The sequence below is a fragment of the Lissotriton helveticus genome, chromosome 3_1 (assembly GCF_964261635.1).
Source record: "Lissotriton helveticus chromosome 3_1, aLisHel1.1, whole genome shotgun sequence".
Classification (NCBI taxonomy): Eukaryota; Metazoa; Chordata; class Amphibia; order Caudata; family Salamandridae; genus Lissotriton; species Lissotriton helveticus.
Window position 1 is genome coordinate 2,085,219,858 of NC_136061.1, and position 19,242 is coordinate 2,085,239,099.

At 43.1% G+C, this 19,242-nt stretch overlaps 1 protein-coding gene across 1 annotated transcript in view; it reads right to left on the reverse strand.

Annotated features, from left to right (window-relative positions):
• Positions 1-19,242, reverse strand: part of LOC144824117 (aminopeptidase N-like) — a 532,705-nt gene that overhangs the window by 463,186 nt on the left and 50,277 nt on the right. Inside the window, exon 2 of the mRNA XM_078683229.1 lies at positions 17,729-17,871. Within this exon, the coding sequence (XP_078539355.1) occupies positions 17,729-17,871 (143 nt within the window). The remainder of the gene's footprint in view (positions 1-17,728; positions 17,872-19,242) is intronic.

Genomic DNA, 19,242 nt, shown 5'->3' on the forward strand with positions numbered 1-19,242 from the left:
GTGTTAATGATTGTGGAAGAGATTGCTTGTAAGGTGGAACCTTTGAGTCATAGGTGATGTTAGAGTGGTTGTGGTGGCTGAGTGTTCCAATGGCTAAAATCAAAAATTAAAGCAGTGAAAGAAAAAAAGAGGAGGAAGAAGGAAAAGAAATAAGAATCAGATGATCCAAAAAAGATAACATATCAACAAATACCCTTTACCCCCTTCCAAAACCCCTAAATAACCCCCCCTACATGATCACAACAAACAAGGCAAACACAAGGAAAGCATTCCTCTATAGGGACACTAGTTAAACTGATGCTTCGTAACAAATATCCTTATAAACCCTTCCATTTAGCCTGAGGACATTAGAATTTTTATCACATTTAGAGGTTTGAAAGTATTTAAGACATTTGAAACATTTAGGCCATGTAGAGCATTGAGAGTATTTAAAATAATGAAAAGGATGGTTTTCTTTAATGCCAGAATTAACTGCCATGAATATCTGCTGTGTCATATCGCGGTGTACCACGATGATTAATACAAGGAATTAACATGTTCCTAAGATATATGTCAACAATATATAGGTTTGGGAGACTTATATTCTAATACTTAGTTGCCTCCTAGTACAACAGCATTCACATAATTTCAAACATGAACAATGGCACACTGTCTGACTCAAATCAGTGAGTGCTCAAGGAAGGTTAGAGACTTAGAAGAATCAGTGTGACTCGAACTACCATGCTCTGGAGAGAGTCAGCATTTCGAACTAACCGCTGGGTAGCTTGGTGTAGATGTGTCCCTCTTGTTTTCTTCAGCTTTATCCAGGAATCTTTTAAGAGCTTCTCCAGGTTTAAAAATATGAGGGGTACCTTGCACAAATACGCAGAATCTGCATAGGCCAGCAAATGAGAATTGGTATCCCAGCGCTTTGTGCTCTTCGTCTGGGTCGAAGATCACAAAACCTTTTCTTGGTATCAACTGTTGCCTTTGAAAAATCTTGTGCATTGAAGATTTTGTTGTTATTCCATATAATGTGGTTTTGTTTCCTCACTAAGGATAGGATGAGCTCCACATGCTGGTACCTTAATGGTTTGCAGACGATGGGTCTTGGATGTGGCTGGTTGCTCCTTCTTTTAGTGGGAACTCTATGTGCCCTGTCAAATTCCAATTTTTAAGCAAACTTTTCACAGCCAAGGAAATTCCTTAAGGCATTGATTGCCTTACTGGATTTTTCTACAAGGCATACAAGAGTATTCTCCTCCTCCACTTACTAGATGTTTTTGCTGAAACCCTAGACAAAGGGATCATTTCACCTACTATGTGATCTGTTTACTGCTTAAATCTGGCAACAGCTCTAATTTCTGTGCCTCCTACAGGCCCCTTTATTTGCTTCATTTTGACAATAAGATCCTGGCCAAAGCAATGGCCAATAGATTATCGCTGTTGCTTGAACAGATAATCTCCCTAATCCAAACTGGGTTTGTTCCTCATAGGTTCACTTCACTAAATCTATGTGCCATATTCTCTGTACTGAATAGGGTCTCCCCAGAAATACCCGCTGTGATGGCCCTTCTATATGGTGAGAAATATTATGATCAATTAGAGTGGCCCTTTCTCCACGCAACGCTGCAGAAGTTTGGTATTCCCGCTGGGTTTATCGCCCTCATATCGCTCCTGTACTCAGACCCTACTGCCCTCATACAGCTCAATGGCTCTCTTTCTGAGCCCTTTGTCATATCCAGGGGCACCAGGCAGGGATTTCCTCTTTCACCCCTATTGTTCACTTTAGCTATGGGCCCTCTGATTCACCACCTCCAAGAACACTACATGCACTGATGCCTTCACTGTAAACCTGGGCCACTCCCCATATCTATGTACACTGATGACATTATATTATTTGTTCAGTATCCCTGAGTTAATTACAGTTGTCACTGGTCCTCCTCCCTACGAGTATCCCCTTAAATGGTGTGCAGATACTACTAAATATTTGGGCGTTATTTTACACGGGGACAAAAAACAAGTGATTTGCCTTAACTATGGTCCTGCCATCAACAGACTTACAGTCCAAACCGAGCAATGCATTTAGCTTTCTCTCACCATTGCAGGTTGTATAGCCATTATAAAAGTGGTTATCTTCACACGATTTTGTATTTCTTTTTAAACATACCCATTCCTCTGACAAACTCCTTCTTTGTCACCTTGTGTAGTCTCCTTTTAAAACTGATCTGGGCCGATCGTAGACCTCTGATCTCTTATTCTCCTTCATGACAGGATGGCTTTGCAGTCCCTGATTGTCAAACGTATTTTCTGCATGCCCAGTCTCAGTTTGCATTCCATTGGTATCATTTGGACACCCGTATACCTTATGCTAAATAAAAACGTGATCTGGCAGACCAGATGCCCCTAACTGCCCAATTGCCAGAGGGTCTCAAACTAGATCCCTCAAATAGTTAGACCTTGTCTACTACATGCTGGACCTGCTGGAAACTCAGTATAGTCCTGGGCTATGACTTTTATATTCCACTGAACTTCCCCCTCACAAAACCTACGGCTACATCTTACAATCGAGAAATGTGTTCAAAGCACACTGACTAAACACAGCCTCCACACGCTCAGTAACTTATTTCCTGATGGTTATGAGTTATCCCATTCCGTGGACACCAAAATTGCTGATGTCACTTACATGGATACATTGATTTTCCACTGACTACATGGGACATTACATTCCAATATCCCCACTTACCCTCTTTCCCGCCCCTGTAGACTTCCCTTACACGGTTAAAAAATACTCTGATGGGTTTCATTTGGGAACTAAGCTCTACCACACCTGCATGGCCCTCAGACGCACCTATGATGGTAGGGTTCGACAGCAATGGGAAAAAGATCTAACCTATTCTATCTGTGACAAGAACTGGTCCTTTTGCGGTGCACAAACTAAACTGACATCTCCCAACCGTCGTCATAAACTACTTCACTCTCGATTTTTGCACAGATCTCACACCACTCCCGCTGGTCTTGCCAAACTTGACCCCTCCAGCTTGTCCGACTTTTCCCACTTGAATAGGAATTGTCCAGCTATTGCCACATTCTGGTCTCTCCCGCATGATTTCATTGACTTTAGATACCTCTCTCCTGTTGGCAGCTCTCGGTAATTTAGCATCCGTCCAAAAGAACTTACTCAGATTCACAGCTGTTACTTTACTACCAGCAAAGAGAAAGAATGCGCTGCGCTGGGGCAGTGTGATGTGGTAACTGCAAACACAACAATGATGGACAGAATGTGGATCAATGTCACACATTCACCCTAGTCCAAAGATCTGGGCCCAAATCCATCGTTTTTCCACTCCACACCACCCTGGGTTAGACAATGGCGATATGCAAATCGGCGCTGACCCTGTGCCCCATGGGAACAGTCCAGTCCGAACTACAAAAGCCATGTCCTTCCCAGAACGGAAACAAGCATCCGAGGACCGGACCGGTTTCGAGGTAACACCTCTCTTCAGCCCGGCTAACTTGATTCCAGTGGTGTGGAGTGCCTGGGACTCACGTCTGAGCATCCCCAGTACACTTAGAGCGGTAACTGCAAACACAACAATGATGGACAGAATGTGGATCAATGTCACACATTCACCCCAGTCCAAAGATCTGGGCCCAAATCCATCGTTTTTCCACTCCACACCACCCTGGGTTAGACAATGGCGATATGCAAATCGGCGCTGACCCTGTGCCCCATGGGAACAATCCAGTCCGAACTACAAAAGCCATGTCCTTCCCAGAACGGAAACAAGCATCCGAGGACCGGCCCGGTTTCGAGGTAACACCTCTCTTCAGCCCGGCTAGCTTGATTCCAGTGGTGTGGAGTGCCTGGGACTCACGTCTGAGCATCCCCAGTACACTTAGAGCGGTAACTGCAAACACAACAATGATGGACAGAATGTGGATCAATGTCACACATTCACCCCAGTCCAAAGATCTGGGCCCAAATCCATCGTTTTTCCACTCCACACCACCCTGGGTTAGACAATGGCGATATGCAAATCGGCACTGACCCTGTGCCCCATGGGAACAGTCCAGTCCGAACTACAAAAGCCATGTCCTTCCCAGAACGGAAACAAGCATCCGAGGACCAGCCCGGTTTCGAGGTAACACCTCTCTTCAGCCCGGCTAGCTTGATTCCAGTGGTGTGGAGTGCCTGGGACTCACGTCTGAGCATCCCCAGTACACTTAGAGCGGTAACTGCAAACACAACAATGATGGACAGAATGTGGATCAATGTCACACATTCACCCCAGTCCAAAGATCTGGGCCCAAATCCATCGTTTTTCCACTCCACACCACCCTGGGTTAGACAATGGCGATATGCAAATCGGCGCTGACCCTGTGCCCCATGGGAACAGTCCAGTCCGAACTACAAAAGCCATGTCCTTCCCATAACGGAAACAAGCATCCGAGGACCAGCCCGGTTTCGAGGTAACACCTCTCTTCAGCCCGGCTAGCTTGATTCCAGTGGTGTGGAGTGCCTGGGACTCACGTCTGAGCATCCCCAGTACACTTAGAGCGGTAACTGCAAACACAACAATGATGGACAGAATGTGGATCAATGTCACACATTCACCCCAGTCCAAAGATCTGGGCCCAAATCCATCGTTTTTCCACTCCACACCACCCTGGGTTAGACAATGGCGATATGCAAATCGGCGCTGACCCTGTGCCCCATGGGAACAGTCCAGTCCGAACTACAAAAGCCATGTCCTTCCCAGAACGGAAACAAGCATCCGAGGACCGGCCCGGTTTCGAGGTAACACCTCTCTTCAGCCCGGCTAGCTTGATTCCAGTGGTGTGGAGTGCCTGGGACTCACGTCTGAGCATCCCCAGTACACTTAGAGCGGTAACTGCAAACACAACAATGATGGACAGAATGTGGATCAATGTCACACATTCACCCCAGTCCAAAGATCTGGGCCCAAATCCATCGTTTTTCCACTCCACACCTCCCTGGGTTAGACAATGGCGATATGCAAATCGGCGCTGACCCTGTGCCCCATGGGAACAGTCCAGTCCGAACTACAAAAGCCATGTCCTTCCCAGAACGGAAACAAGCATCCGAGGACCGGCCCGGTTTCGAGGTAACACCTCTCTTCAGCCCGGCTAGCTTGATTCCAGTGGTGTGGAGTGCCTGGGACTCACGTCTGAGCATCCCCAGTACACTTAGAGCGGTAACTGCAAACACAACAATGATGGACAGAATGTGGATCAATGTCACACATTCAACCCAGTCCAAAGATCTGGGCCCAAATCCATCGTTTTTCCACCCCAACAACAACCTGGGTTAGACAATGGCGATATGCAAATCGGCGCTGACCCTGTGCCCCATGGGAACAGTCCAGTCCGAACTACAAAAGCCATGTCCTTCCCAGAACGGAAACAAGCATCCGAGGACCGGCCCGGTTTCGAGGTAACACCTCTCTTTAGCCCGGCTAGCTTGATTCCAGTGGTGTGGAGTGCCTGGGACTCACGTCTGAGCATCCCCAGTACACTTAGAGCGGTAACTGCAAACACAACAATGATGGACAGAATGTGGATCAATGTCACACATTCACCCCAGTCCAAAGATCTGGGCCCAAATCCATCGTTTTTCCACTCCACACCACCCTGGGTTAGACAATGGCGATATGCAAATCGGCGCTGACCCTGTGCCCCATGGGAACAGTCCAGTCCGAACTACAAAAGCCATGTCCTTCCCAGAACGGAAACAAGCATCCGAGGACCGGCCCGGTTTCGAGGTAACACCTCTCTTCAGCCTGGCTAGCTTGATTCCAGTGGTGTGGAGTGCCTGGGACTCACGTCTGAGCATCCCCAGTACACTTAAAGCGGTAACTGCAAACACAACAATGATGGACAGAATGTGGATCAATGTCACACATTCACCCCAGTCCAAAGATCTGGGCCCAAATCCATCGTTTTTCCACTCCACACCACCCTGGGTTAGACAATGGCGATATGCAAATCGGCGCTGACCCTGTGCCCCATGGGAACAGTCCAGTCCGAACTACAAAAGCCATGTCCTTCCCAGAACGGAAACAAGCATCCGAGGACCGGCCCGGTTTCGAGGTAACACCTCTCTTCAGCCCGGCTAGCTTGATTCCAGTGGTGTGGAGTGCCTGGGACTCACGTCTGAGCATCCCCACTACACTTAGAGCGGTAACTGCAAACACAACAATGATGGACAGAATGTGGATCAATGTCACACATTCACCCCAGTCCAAAGATCTGGGCCCAAATCCAACGTTTTTCCACTCCACACCACCCTGGGTTAGACAATGGCGATATGTAAATCGGTGCTGACCCTGTGCCCCATGGGAACAGTCCAGTCCGAACTACAAAAGCCATGTCCTTCCCAGAACGGAAACAAGCATCCGAGGACCGGCCCGGTTTCGAGGTAACAACTCTCTTCAGCCCGGCTAGCTTGATTCCAGTGGTGTGGAGTGCCTGGGACTCACGTCTGAGCATCCCCAGTACACTTAGAGCGGTAACTGCAAACACAACAATGATGGACAGAATGTGGATCAATGTCACACATTCACCCCAGTCCAAAGATCTGGGCCCAAATCCATCGTTTTTCCACTCCACACCACCCTGGGTTAGACAATGGCGATATGCAAATCGGCGCTGACCCTGTGCCCCATGGGAACAGTCCAGTCCGAACTACAAAAGCCATGTCCTTCCCAGAACGGAAACAAGCATCCGAGGACCGGCCCGGTTTCGAGGTAACACCTCTCTTCAGCCCGGCTAGCTTGATTCCAGTGGTGTGGAGTGCCTGGGACTCACGTCTGAGCATCCCCAGTACACTACTAAGGCTTGGCTTCAGAGCATGACATACTGTGACCTAAAAAGTGAAGTTATTGACACACTGAACCCCCCTCCCCACAGCTAGACTTAAAGATTTTTGGCAATCTCTCCATACCTATTTGCTCTTTTTGGAGCCTGACAACCAGAGCTCAACCCCTGGCTCTTCACCTCTGCATGCCCTCTTTATACACCACCAGCCAAGACATCATTGTATAGGATCTGTGCTCCCCACTGTTACTCCCCCATCCATGACTGCAATTCCCTCTTATTGAGGTTTTCTCAATTCTTGATTGCTATATGTCTCACTTTTTTCGCTTTATGTTGGTGGAAAATGATGAATAAGGTTTAAAAAATAAACCCTACTTCTGGCTGTCGGTAGGCCATAAGAGTATTGGGGAGGAGGAGGGGCGTGATTAGCACCCAAGGAAGATGGTGGCGTCCGCATAACTCTCACAGAAAGGCGCCACTGGTGACTCTCACATAGCTTGCAGACACCTGAAAATCAGGTCGCAAGCTTGTGAAATAGCGACAATGCAGCAGTAAATCTATTGCACCTTGGCGCCTTGCTTACCTTCAACTCCACTCTCCTTACCAATGGCAGTCCCCTCAGCACGCTATCCATCATTTTAGCGAGCTACACAACCAAATAAATTGAACGCTGGCAGTTTCAACAAAATCCTCTCCACTTCAGGAAAAAAATCAGAAATGGTTCCGAGAGCATCATGGTGAGTGGTCTCATGCAGATCGGACCCTAATAACTAATAGACTGTAACTTCTGCCTCATTCAGTGACATTTCCTGAGTTAAAAAGCCTATTTATTAGGCGGAGTCTGGAACACATACCTCCAAAAATTCAACTTCTCACAGAAAAGCTACATACTTGATTCAATAACGCTCCCCATTTATTTAAATTAAGCATTGATATGACACTTTTACATGCTTATGCTTAAAAAGGAATTTCTAATCTATTTAATTTCTAATCAATTTATATAGTGTTGCTCCAAGCAGGCATTCATATAAGAATAATACAAGGGGATATTCACGCTGAAAATGTTCTAACCTGTTTACTACTGCCTCCTCAAGGGTGCAGATTGAAAAAAACAAAAACTTTGTTGACGCCTTCTACTCAAAAGCACATAAACTGGTCAAATTTCCTCACACATCTCACCTTAATGGATGACTCAATGGCCTCCCTGCCTAAAAGGTGTCTCCGCATGCAATATTTCTGTACCTTCTGCACCAAGTAAAGCACCTACTAAAAGTCAGAAAAGCAACCCTCCATCCTCTCCAAAACAGGTCTCGACTGTCTCTATGGATCTTCTTTTGGAAGAGATACATGCTTTACGTTCATTTTTAGAGGAGACCAATTCTAAACTACATATGCTCACAGATAAACAGACGCCAATGGAAGTAAGAATCACTACAGATGAACATAATATTGAGTCTCTAGGGTCAACCATTATTAAGGTAAATTCTCTTCATTCTCAAGTTGCATCTCTTCAGAAACAAGTTGAAAACTTGGAAAATAAGAACAGAAGGAATAATCTTCGAATGTATTTTTTTAAAATTTGTTTATTAGGTTTTTTCCGCAAACATAATATAGTGCACAATAATGTACTAAGCAAGTACCAATCCCCAACTAATCTTTGACTGTATTGTATAGTATTCTTCTATTCGTTACAGTCATATAAGATATTTTTCTATTATCTCTCTACAAAAGAATATGGAAATAGTTTATACTTAACAAAAGTTATTAGGTGATAATCAACTTTTTCTCTCCTTACAGGTTTCATCTTCTCGTTATATGGCCTTCCCTTTTTCATGTTGTTTGTGTCATCCAGTCCATGTGACCTCATGCCCCCCCTCCCCTATATTTTGGGAATTTTTGTAGGTATTTTCTGTGTTTCTATTGAATCAAGCATCAACTTTCTTCTGTGATTAATTTAAATTGTTTCTTCTCTTCAGTTCTTCTCTTTTTTCCATACTATCTTTCACTACCACTTTTGTACCTCTTGTTTTACTTCTTCTCTCACTAACAAATTCTTGATTCTCGTTATAATTAGATTTGTATTTTTAGATTTCGGTTTATGGTTGATACATCATTGCTGGTTTATTTCTCTATTTCCTTTGTGTGAACATTTTGGGTCTTTAAAAATTCTTACATTGAATGTCAGAGGCTTAAACTCCCCCATCAAAAGACAACATGTTCTATCATATTTATCTAAATTGGATGGTAATGTAGCCTTATTGCAAGGGCCTCACTTTACTTAAATGAGTCACTAAAACTTGAAAGAAATTGGGTAGGGGAACTTTTCTTTTCACCTGGCGATGGCAAGAGCAATGGTGTTATAACCTTAGGTCAAAAGGCATTAAATGTTAAACTTATATCTCAAGAATCAGATGATGAAGGCAGATGGTTGTTTGCCAATTTACTGACAGGGAAAACTCCAGTCTCTTTGTTCAATGTATATGCCCCTACCAATGCAGATGCTCTTTTCTGGTCCCAAATTTCCCAATTCCTAGCAAACTACCCAGCACAAAACGTTTTATTTGTGGGTGATTGCAACCAAGTTGTTTATCCCTTTCTAGATCAACAATTCTGTATTTTTTTCATCCGGAACAAAGCTCATAAAGGTTTTCTACAACCCATTAAGCAACGAAACCTAACGGAGACTATGCAATACCTCTTTACAATAATACTCCTATTTTTCCCCACCCCATCAGACCCAATCCAGAATTGATCATATTTTAATTTCGCACAATGTCTCTCAATCTTTACAAGCAGCGGAAATAGGCCCCATTCACATCTACGATCATGCCCCTGTTTGGATTTAGTTGGATATTCCCAAAATAATGGTGTTTCAATAATTCCCTACTTCTAGATCCTAAATTCTTTTTTGTCACCTTTTTTACAAATACTTTCATTTTAGTCAAGTTCCCAATATTGCCTTCCATTCAATAAAGCTGCTGCACGAAACTTAAAATTGAATCCATTATCGACGCAAATCATACAGCATGGCATAAAGGTTCTGAAATTTTTCAAGACTTTGTGCAATTCTACAAATCATTATACACACCAGAGAATGCACCCTCAAATGCAGGCATATCCCATTATCTCTCTACCAAGCAGTAGTCTGCAGACCCCTTGATATAGTTTGACATTTTAGAATCCGATATAACACAGACAGAAAGGCTCAATGCACTGAAGAATCTTCGTAAAGATAAACCTAAATACTTCTTCCGCATTTACACACCCTCATATCCTCTATTCTTGATTACTTAAATCATCAGGTTTTCTGGAAGCTTTATTCTGCCTCATCCCAAAAGAGGGAGAAGATGCACATTATTGCAAAACCTATAGACCCATTTTCATAGTCAATGTTGACTACAAGATATTCTCCAAAGCCTTAGCACTTCGGCTTGAATCATATCTCCCTCATCTACATGTCAGAGGGAATTATATTATTGAGAACATATGCTTGTTTTTTATGTATTATCGAAAACGTCACATCTTTCAGACCCCCTTGCAATGATTGCCTTGTGGAGAAGGCCTTTGATTGAGTGTATTGGCCTTTCATTTTCCACACACTCAAGTGGTTTGGATTTGGATCAAAAATAATTTCTTTAATTTCCTTACTTTATACGAAACCCAAAGCTGCTTTTTTTGCTAATGGCCTTACTGCCCCCTACTTTACATTACAGAGTGGATTACATCAAGGTTGCCCTTTAACCAAGTTTAATTTTAACTGGAACCTTTCCTATCTAGAATATGACAAAACCATTCCATAACTGGTTTTACATCCAACACCCAACAGGTCAAACTCCCAGCTGATGGAGATGATTTACTAGTGTTTATATCTCACCCACAATCTACACTTCCAGCATTTTTAAGGGGGATTGACTCCTTTAAGGCGGTATCTGGTTATAAACTAAATAATGAAAACATGTGAAATATTGCCTTTGACCAGTGGATTTCTCAATCTCTAATTTTACATGCAGCCCCCAACATATCAAATACCTCAGCCAATGGTTTACCCCTTCTAGTAAGACATCAATTTCTCTGGAGTTTGATAAATGCTTAGATAAATTATCTACACTCATATCAAAATGGCACCCCCTTTAAATTTCCTGGTGGGGACACCTAGACACTATCAAAATGATGTTGACCCCTATCATACTTTATATTCTATCCAACATTCCAGTAACTATACCAGCTAAGTTGTTTCCTAAGATCAATTAAATCCTTTATCTTTCTTATGGTACAAAAAAAAATCTAGAATGTCGCTATTAAGACTGTCACATCCAAAGTCGGAGGGAGGTGTAAATTTCCCTGATTTCCTTAAATATCATGGAGCATTTAAATTGAGACAATTATCCCACAGGGTATCTGATTCCTCATTGGACTCACCACTATGGGTTGACCTAGAACAGTCATTCCTTTCACCTTTCTGATTTCAGGAATATATATCTTTCACTTGCAAACCACAAAAGATGTCCACGCCAGTTATTTAGCACTCCTGCAAGTTATTAAATTCTGCAATTCACTGTACCCCAAACAATCTTAATTCCTTTCTCATCTCCACCATTTGGCATAATAAATATATACTAATCAAAAGGAGAAATAAGGGACTACATTTTGGTACATCAACTACTTTAGCAAGACACATTTCTCACATTTCTCACATCCTCACAGGCGTGCTCTACCCCCTTCCTTTCATCAAAAGTTTTCTGTTCTATGATTTGCAATAGTTGAGGCACATACTTATTTTCAAGCTCTAATCTCTTCTTCCTCCCTGAATGATTCTACGTGGTACAACTTTCTCCGTATGAATCCTAAAGTCTCATGTATATATTCCCGCTTGACACACTCTTGTATTAATAAGGATAAAACAAAAATAGAGCTCTCTTGGGAAACAGATCTAGGCACAAATTAGCCCATTGACCAATGAAACAAGATCTGAACAAACATTAGGAAATCATCCAAACCAGCAAATACTACAAAAACTCTTTTCTTTCTTTATAATAGGCTTTTATTGACACCTATGACCTTACACAAAATGAATGCTGAAATTCCTGACACCTGCTGGTAATGCTCCCTTAAGCATGCTGATCTGAAACATTTACTTTTTGCATGTCCGTTTCTACTTAGATTTTGGAAACAAGTCTGTACTATCTTTCACTCCACAACCCCCTTTTCATCCACTAATATTTTTTGGGGTAGCCTATCTGTCGATTGGACTATGAGTCAACCGCAAGTGCAAATCATAGACTTGTTGTTGGCAGTTGCCTTTCAACAGATAACAAAGAACTGGAAAGATAAGTCTAAATTATCTTATTTGGCTTGGTGGTACGCTGTCTGTCATAATCACAGATTGGATACAGCATTCGTATACCTCTTGCTAAGAAACGTGTACATCTATGGTCTCCTGTTACACAATTTTTAGATAACAGTGCAAAAAGATCCTTTGCTCATAGCCCCAAGATACAAGAAGTTGCTCAGCCTCCCTCACTTCCCTATTATTTATAATAGCAATGCTTAGTATGTTATTTCTTGATAATCTATCTCTCGTGGCTTAAATGAACCAGATCTTTATATTTCTTAAAGCACATTTTTTCCTTTTCCTAAACAACACGTGTAATATTAATACAGACTCTTATATATTCTCAAACATTTAATATTACGAAGTATTGATGTATGATAAAAAAATTCCAATAAACATATTTTTTAACTTATAAAAAGTATTGGGGGAGGAAACCGCAGGTGCACAGAGCACTGACACACCTTATGGGTAGTTAAGGGCTGGTGGATGTCTAGTACCCAATGAAAGCTCCAGACCCTGGATATACATACTTCTTTTGCCCGCACAAAAAGTATGACTGGCTGGACAATTTTCTAATATCTTCAGGGCTAGTAGACAAGGATGCTATTAGGAAATTATCCAAAGTTGTCTCTGACCGCAACCCCTTGATTCTAGACCTGTCTGATATAGGGGCAGCTAGGGGCCAGGCTAAGAGGACTTTCAATAAATAATTGCTTCTCATCACTCTTAATGTCGATCACATGAGAAAGTGTTTATCTGATTTCTTCGAGGATAATAGACAGTGCAACAAAAAGGATTGTATGAGATGTGCTAAAAGTGGGAGTATGTGGGGACTATTAGCTTAGTTCTGTATAATTAGAGGTTGCGGGCTAAAAAGTTTGGCGGGATGTATGAGCAATTAGCTAAGCAGGAGGTTCAACGTATTGAGCTGATCACAGGAGGCCAGGATGCACTGGAGACCCACCAGAAAATAGCGGGAATCAAAGCCATGTTAAATAACTATCACAGTATGAAGTTGGTGGAAAAATTCCAGATGCACAAGACAGAAAGTTAAGAATATGGAGGGACAGTCGGTAGGCAACTGGCCCTCCATATCCGTCAAAGGGATGTAGATAGCGGTATCAATAGCATCAAGCAAGATAGCAGTTTAGCTACTGACCCAGTGTATATAGTCAAAGTGTTTGAGGATTATTTTAATGAATTATATTGGGAAAATAACCAACCCTCACTGGTTCAGATGGAAGAATTTCTCAGGAACATAAAGACTGACTCGTTGTAAATGGAGGAAGCCAGTGCATTAGAATCCAATATCACACTGGAGGAAGTAACCAACACATTACAAGCTCTGGCTTCCGGTAAAGCTGTAGATTCTGACACAATTCCCTTGTTGTTTTATAAGCCATTTCCCCCAGAACTGCCCAAGGATCTGCTAGAATTGCTTCTCGAGATGCAGCAGTAGGAGATTCCCCCAAACCCTTGGGAAGGCAATTTTATATTGATTTTTAGGAAAAAGGGTAAGCCACCAGATAAACCTGCGTACCACAGGCCTATTTCACTACTCAATGCAGACGCCAAATTGTATTCAAAGACACTGCTGACATGACTGGGGAGGATCATTGCCCAAATGGTCCCATTACTGCAGCGCAGGTTTATACCGGGCAAAGAAACTAAACACCGTCAGACATATTATCACAATATTTGACAGCGCTCAGGTGAGGAGGAACCCAGTTGCTATGATCCTCCTCAATGAAGAAAAAGTGTTTTATAGGGTGTCTCAGGGGTACCCCTGGGAAATACCCAGGTGTCAGGATTTGTCCCAGGTCTAATCAAGGTGATAAGGGCGCTGTATCATGTTCCATCAGCTCTGCTTCAAATTATGGGCCTAGAGTCTGGTAGAATTGCTGTCACTAGGAGTATTAGGCAGGGTTCGCCTTGTTCCCCCATTTTGTTTGCTCTTTATATTGATCCATTGATAAATAAGTTGTTTATGAGTTAGACCATCAAGCCCGTAAAGGTTAACAGTTACGAAACAAAAGTGTTAGCATACGCTGATATCGCTATGCTGACTACAAAATCTTCAAAACGCACTGTGGCGAATCTAGCTCTATCTATGTTCAAACATTAATTCACTACCAGGTAAAATTAGATGTGTTCTAAGATGAAATAATGGGCTACACCTTACCATGTTGAAATGTGATGAAGATGACTGTGCTCCCAACAGTGTTATACTTGTTTAAGAAACATACCTCTTGAGCTTCAAGGTTCTCTGCTGAAAATAGTAGAGGTTATGTGTCTAAATTTAAATGGCAGTATAAAAGAACACAACAGGCCCTGAGGTTTTTAACCTTCCCCCAAGTTCGGGGGGCTGGGCATCTCCCAATTTTATGTATTATTACTGTGTTGCACAGCTGTAAAACATGGGTGTTCTGTTTCTCAGCAAGGAGGGATATGGCAAATGTTTCTGTCTCATGTTTCCCGATCCCAACTGTTTATGAGTTATCCCTAGGGGAGAAAGCAAAGGGCTGTTTGCTTAGACTGGTCAAGCTGAGCTAAAAAAGTGAGATTTAAGACTGTGGTAGCAGCCAGGAATATATATGGAATAGGATCAGATATGACTGGTATACGCCATGTTGGTGATCTCCTTCCTTTACCGCAACATTTCATGATGGGAGCTAATAGGGTTGCAGTAGGTTGGGTGATCTTTTCTTTCAGGAGGAACTGTGCTCATTTGGGGATCTCCAGCCAAAGTTTGGGCTGGGTGTAAAATTATTTAAATATTTACAGATTAGGGAATTCATAAATACACTAAGGTATGAGTCCATATTGACTGAAAGAATTTGGTCTATTGGACATTATACTGCAGCCTGGTGGCAAGATTGGCCAGATCTATGCATCCCTAAATGAGGGTATAGATAGGCAGGTGTCCATTGAGTTCGGAATGAAGTACTTCTCACTTCTAGTTTAAGAACCCAGCACTATAAAAAAATGTTTAGTCTTCACAATACATATGCCAAACTGTTTAGTTGGGGCAAGAGAGTTGATGATAAGTGTCTCCGATGTGGGGTGCGGTGCGCGGATAGAGTTCACTTATTCACCAGCTGTGGTAGGGTACAGGCATTTAAAGAGGGGATTGAGGCTTTTTGGTTGAAGTTATTTAGAACCGAGATTCATAATAGCCTAGCTAAGATATTATTCGGCATCGATAACGACTCCCCAGAGCATCTGAGGCAACTGTATTTTATATGTATTTCAATGTCCGTAGCATGCCTTCTCATAGCAACAGCTTGGAAAAGCACAGACACACCAACTTTCTAACAATGGTTCGCATGTTTATTAAGCATGTATTACTTGGAGAAAAACCCTCTATAATTGTATGAGGAGGGATGCTAGGAGGTATGGGAGGAGGATTTGGTCGCCAATGACTGACTGGATAGCAGATATTTTGGGATTTAGGGTCGATTAGGATGGCGGACGGACCTGCGTCCGTCCGCCACCCCAGAGTAGGAGGGACCGTCCGCAGGGGCAGCGGCGGTCCCTCCTGTGCAATTAGGATGTGACCGCCACCCTGGCGGTCACATCCTGTATTTTTAACATTGCGGCGGGTGCTGCTTCAAGCAGCACCCGCCGCAAGGTTAAAAATGAAAGCAGTGCATTTGCATGCACAGAGCGGCAGGCACCTTAAGGTGCCTGCCGCTTCGTGCACGCAAATGCAGGGGGGTACCATAGGTACCCCCCATGTGCACCCCCACCCCCCCTTCACCCCTGGGGGCCCGCAACGGGCCCCCAAACAAAAGTCTGTATGCCTTTTCACGGCAGAAATGCCGCCGTGGAAAGGCATAGAAATGCTGACATCCTAATATGCCTGGCGGTGTCTGATAGACACCGCCAGACATGTTAGAGCTTTTCCGCAGCGGTGCGGCGGAAAAGCTGCGGACGGTCTTCCTGACCCCCCAGCCATCCTAATCTGGTGGGGGGTCTGTGAAGGCTCCGCAGCGGTTTTTCCGCATCCTCCGGGCCGGCGGACTCTTCCGCCGGCCCGGAGAATGCGGAAAAACCGCTATCCTAATGAGGGCCTTAATGACTGGCTGGCAGTTGGGTCTGATGATATTAGGGACTAAAAGGAGTGTTCTTGCACAAAGTGGTGTTTTTTTCAGACCGCATTGGTAAAAATCTCCATGATGAACAATGTGTATGAACATTGGATTAATTAATTGCTGAAGTTCTTATTTTCCTCAATAATGTATTGATGTATGATAAGTACTTGTTTCTGGATAAGTTTTCTTATAACGATCAATTCAAATTTCAAATGCATTTTGTAACTGGTCCTTTGTGGGGAAAAACAACGTATTGGCTGTATATTAGATGCTGAGCAAGGCATGGTAATTTGTGTAATACACTGTCCCACAGCATCAGTTGTTTGAATAAACTGTTACAAAGTAATTTATTCGAGATTTCGACCCCCATTAAAAACGTTACTTTAGACGAGGTCTTCTTCAGAACAAATGCATACCATTTCACCCTTGTAATTGATACTCGTGGAGGGGTCGCAAAAATCCCCTAGGTTCAAGCTCTCAGCTGCCAACTAATGGGCATGTTTAAGTGTCAGCAGCATGTGTAGTTGTGGCTGTAAAGGGTGTAGAATGGAACAGGATGTCCTCGTAAAACTCCGTGTGCAAAATCACCACTCAAACTGAACCTCAAAAGAAGCATTGGCAAAACCAATACGTCCAGCTTTAGGGTGCATACCCAGGTCAACAGAGGCATCCACAGATGTGCACAGACTATGCATACCTTGTCTCTATGCAGCCTCCCTCTTTCAATCCCCCGGTGTTTGTTCACAAGTTTTGTATTCAGCAAGCCTGTAGCTCTGTAGCTGCTCTTGGTGTGTTTATGACTGTCCAGTCATAGGTCTGGAAGCCTTTCTGAATTCCTGACAGCTGTACAGATGTACTCACAGCGTGAGGTTGCAATTTAAGACTTTGTTTCAGTATTGGGGTCCAGTGGTTCCAGTCCTGGAATTAGTTTTTACCAAAAAATGATTTTAGCTACTCTTAGCATTGGGACGGAATTGGGGCATTAATGAATTGTCTAGCTTAGATCTACTCATCATAAGTTCATGGCATCCTTACTCCGTTTAGTAGTGTGTGTGATGGGAAAGTTTACAGGTACACAATCACATTATTATGTTGAAACATTCTAAAAACCATCACATCAAATTGCTTTTCATGCATGCGAGAAACAAGGCAGTTGAAAGAATACAGTTACATTATATAGCCTGACTGTATAACTGAGGCGTCAAGCATTGCCCACGAGTCTTACTTTTCAATATATTTGTTCATATCAAATGATAAGCATCTGATTTGGTAACTGGTATACTTTTACAGCAGGCTAAAGAAAATATTTTCATTGATACCCTTTGTGTCCAACCAGCAACTTGCATCCTCAACTCAGTATGTAACATAAGCCAAACCTGTTTTTCTAGCCATAATAAGTGCCATTTTAAACCGAAAACATTAATGTACTGGATAAGTTGATTAATAGGCATCAACTTAAAATAAATTCTGTAAAGTAACTCACTTATTTTTGGCATGTTTGAAAGTGCCTCATATTGTGGTTTGTGGATCAGTGTAATGTTGAATGTGGCTTTCATTGCTGGTTCATCAAAACAAGGGAAGGCCTTTCTGGCGTCCGACGGCGACATCATCGTGGTTGCTATGATTCTAAAATGAAAGAAAAATTGCATCAGCATCTGCCATGATCTGGAGCACTCACTCATTGCAAGAGCGTATGAATCCTTGCTTGAGAGGTCAGCCACCCATTTAACATAGTCAGTTGTCAATATGTAAACCTCTCAACAGGTTGGCTGACTGCCATGCTTAAGAAGATCCTCAAGTCATATCCTTGATGTCATATTCTTTGGCCTACTTAAAGAACAGATCTCGTATTTGTGAAGAAAATTATATTGCCAATGTAGGAAGGTGGCTCTTCCTATAAGCCATAGTTCCAAAAGTGGACGATACTGCTCCCCCCTACCCCCCAGGAGGGCGCTGGAATAATCCGTGGGGGGGGGTAGGATGCAATTGGGGGGTGTTGAATACAAATAAGAGGGGTTGGAAGCATAAAGAAAGAAGAGAAGAGAAGAGAAGAGATGAGAAGAGAAGAGAAGAGATGAGAAGAGAAGAGAAGAGAAGAGACCAAAAAGAGGTACATTGTGTCAGAGTGCAGGCAAACGCCAAAGGAATTACAGAGGCAAAAATGACACAAATGCTCTCTTTCGTGGTAGGCACAAATGCCCTCTTTTGTGGTAGTGTGGGTGAGCAGTTAAGCAAGCATTTATTTCACACACAGAGGCAGTGTGACCACACTCAATAAAGAAATCCAACAACAATTTATGAAAGTAAACCGTACTTTTATATGAATTTTAATACCAAGATCATTAGGATCAGGTAAGTACTTTTCAAGTTATGTATTCTTACAGTTTTAAAAAATGGACACAGTGCAATTTCTGAAGCAGTAATGTATTCCTATGGAAGGAAGGCATACACCGCACACAGGTACTTCACAGTGACTTACAGGACCAATCTCCTGGGGACAAGGTGCAAGGCAGCACCAACAGGTCACCTCGGGTGTCACTAGGGTAGCCGGGTTCAGAGGTGCTTTTCAGGGCCAGGTGCCCAATGTTATCCTATGGGAAAATAAATGTAATGCATTTGGCCACTTCACAGCAACTTATGGGGTCAATTTCTTGGACTTAGGTTAAGTAAGAGACAAGATGTAAGGCAGCACCAACAGGTCATCTCGGGCAGCACTGTGGTGGCTGAGTGCTGAGGTACTTAATTGCATCAGGTTCGCCCAATGTTATTCTGTGGGAAAAAAACATTTACTACATTCAGGCACTCCATAACGACTTACGGGACCAATCTCCTGGACTTAAGGTGAGTATGCGGCAAGGTCCAAGGCCACACCAACAGGTCACCTTGTGAGGCTCTGGGGCATCCGGGTGCAGAGGTGTGTCCCATTCACTTTAATGGGGAATGGTCCAGTTGCAAAGAGGCTGTAAGCTGGGACTTGGAGATCAATCAGGCTGAACC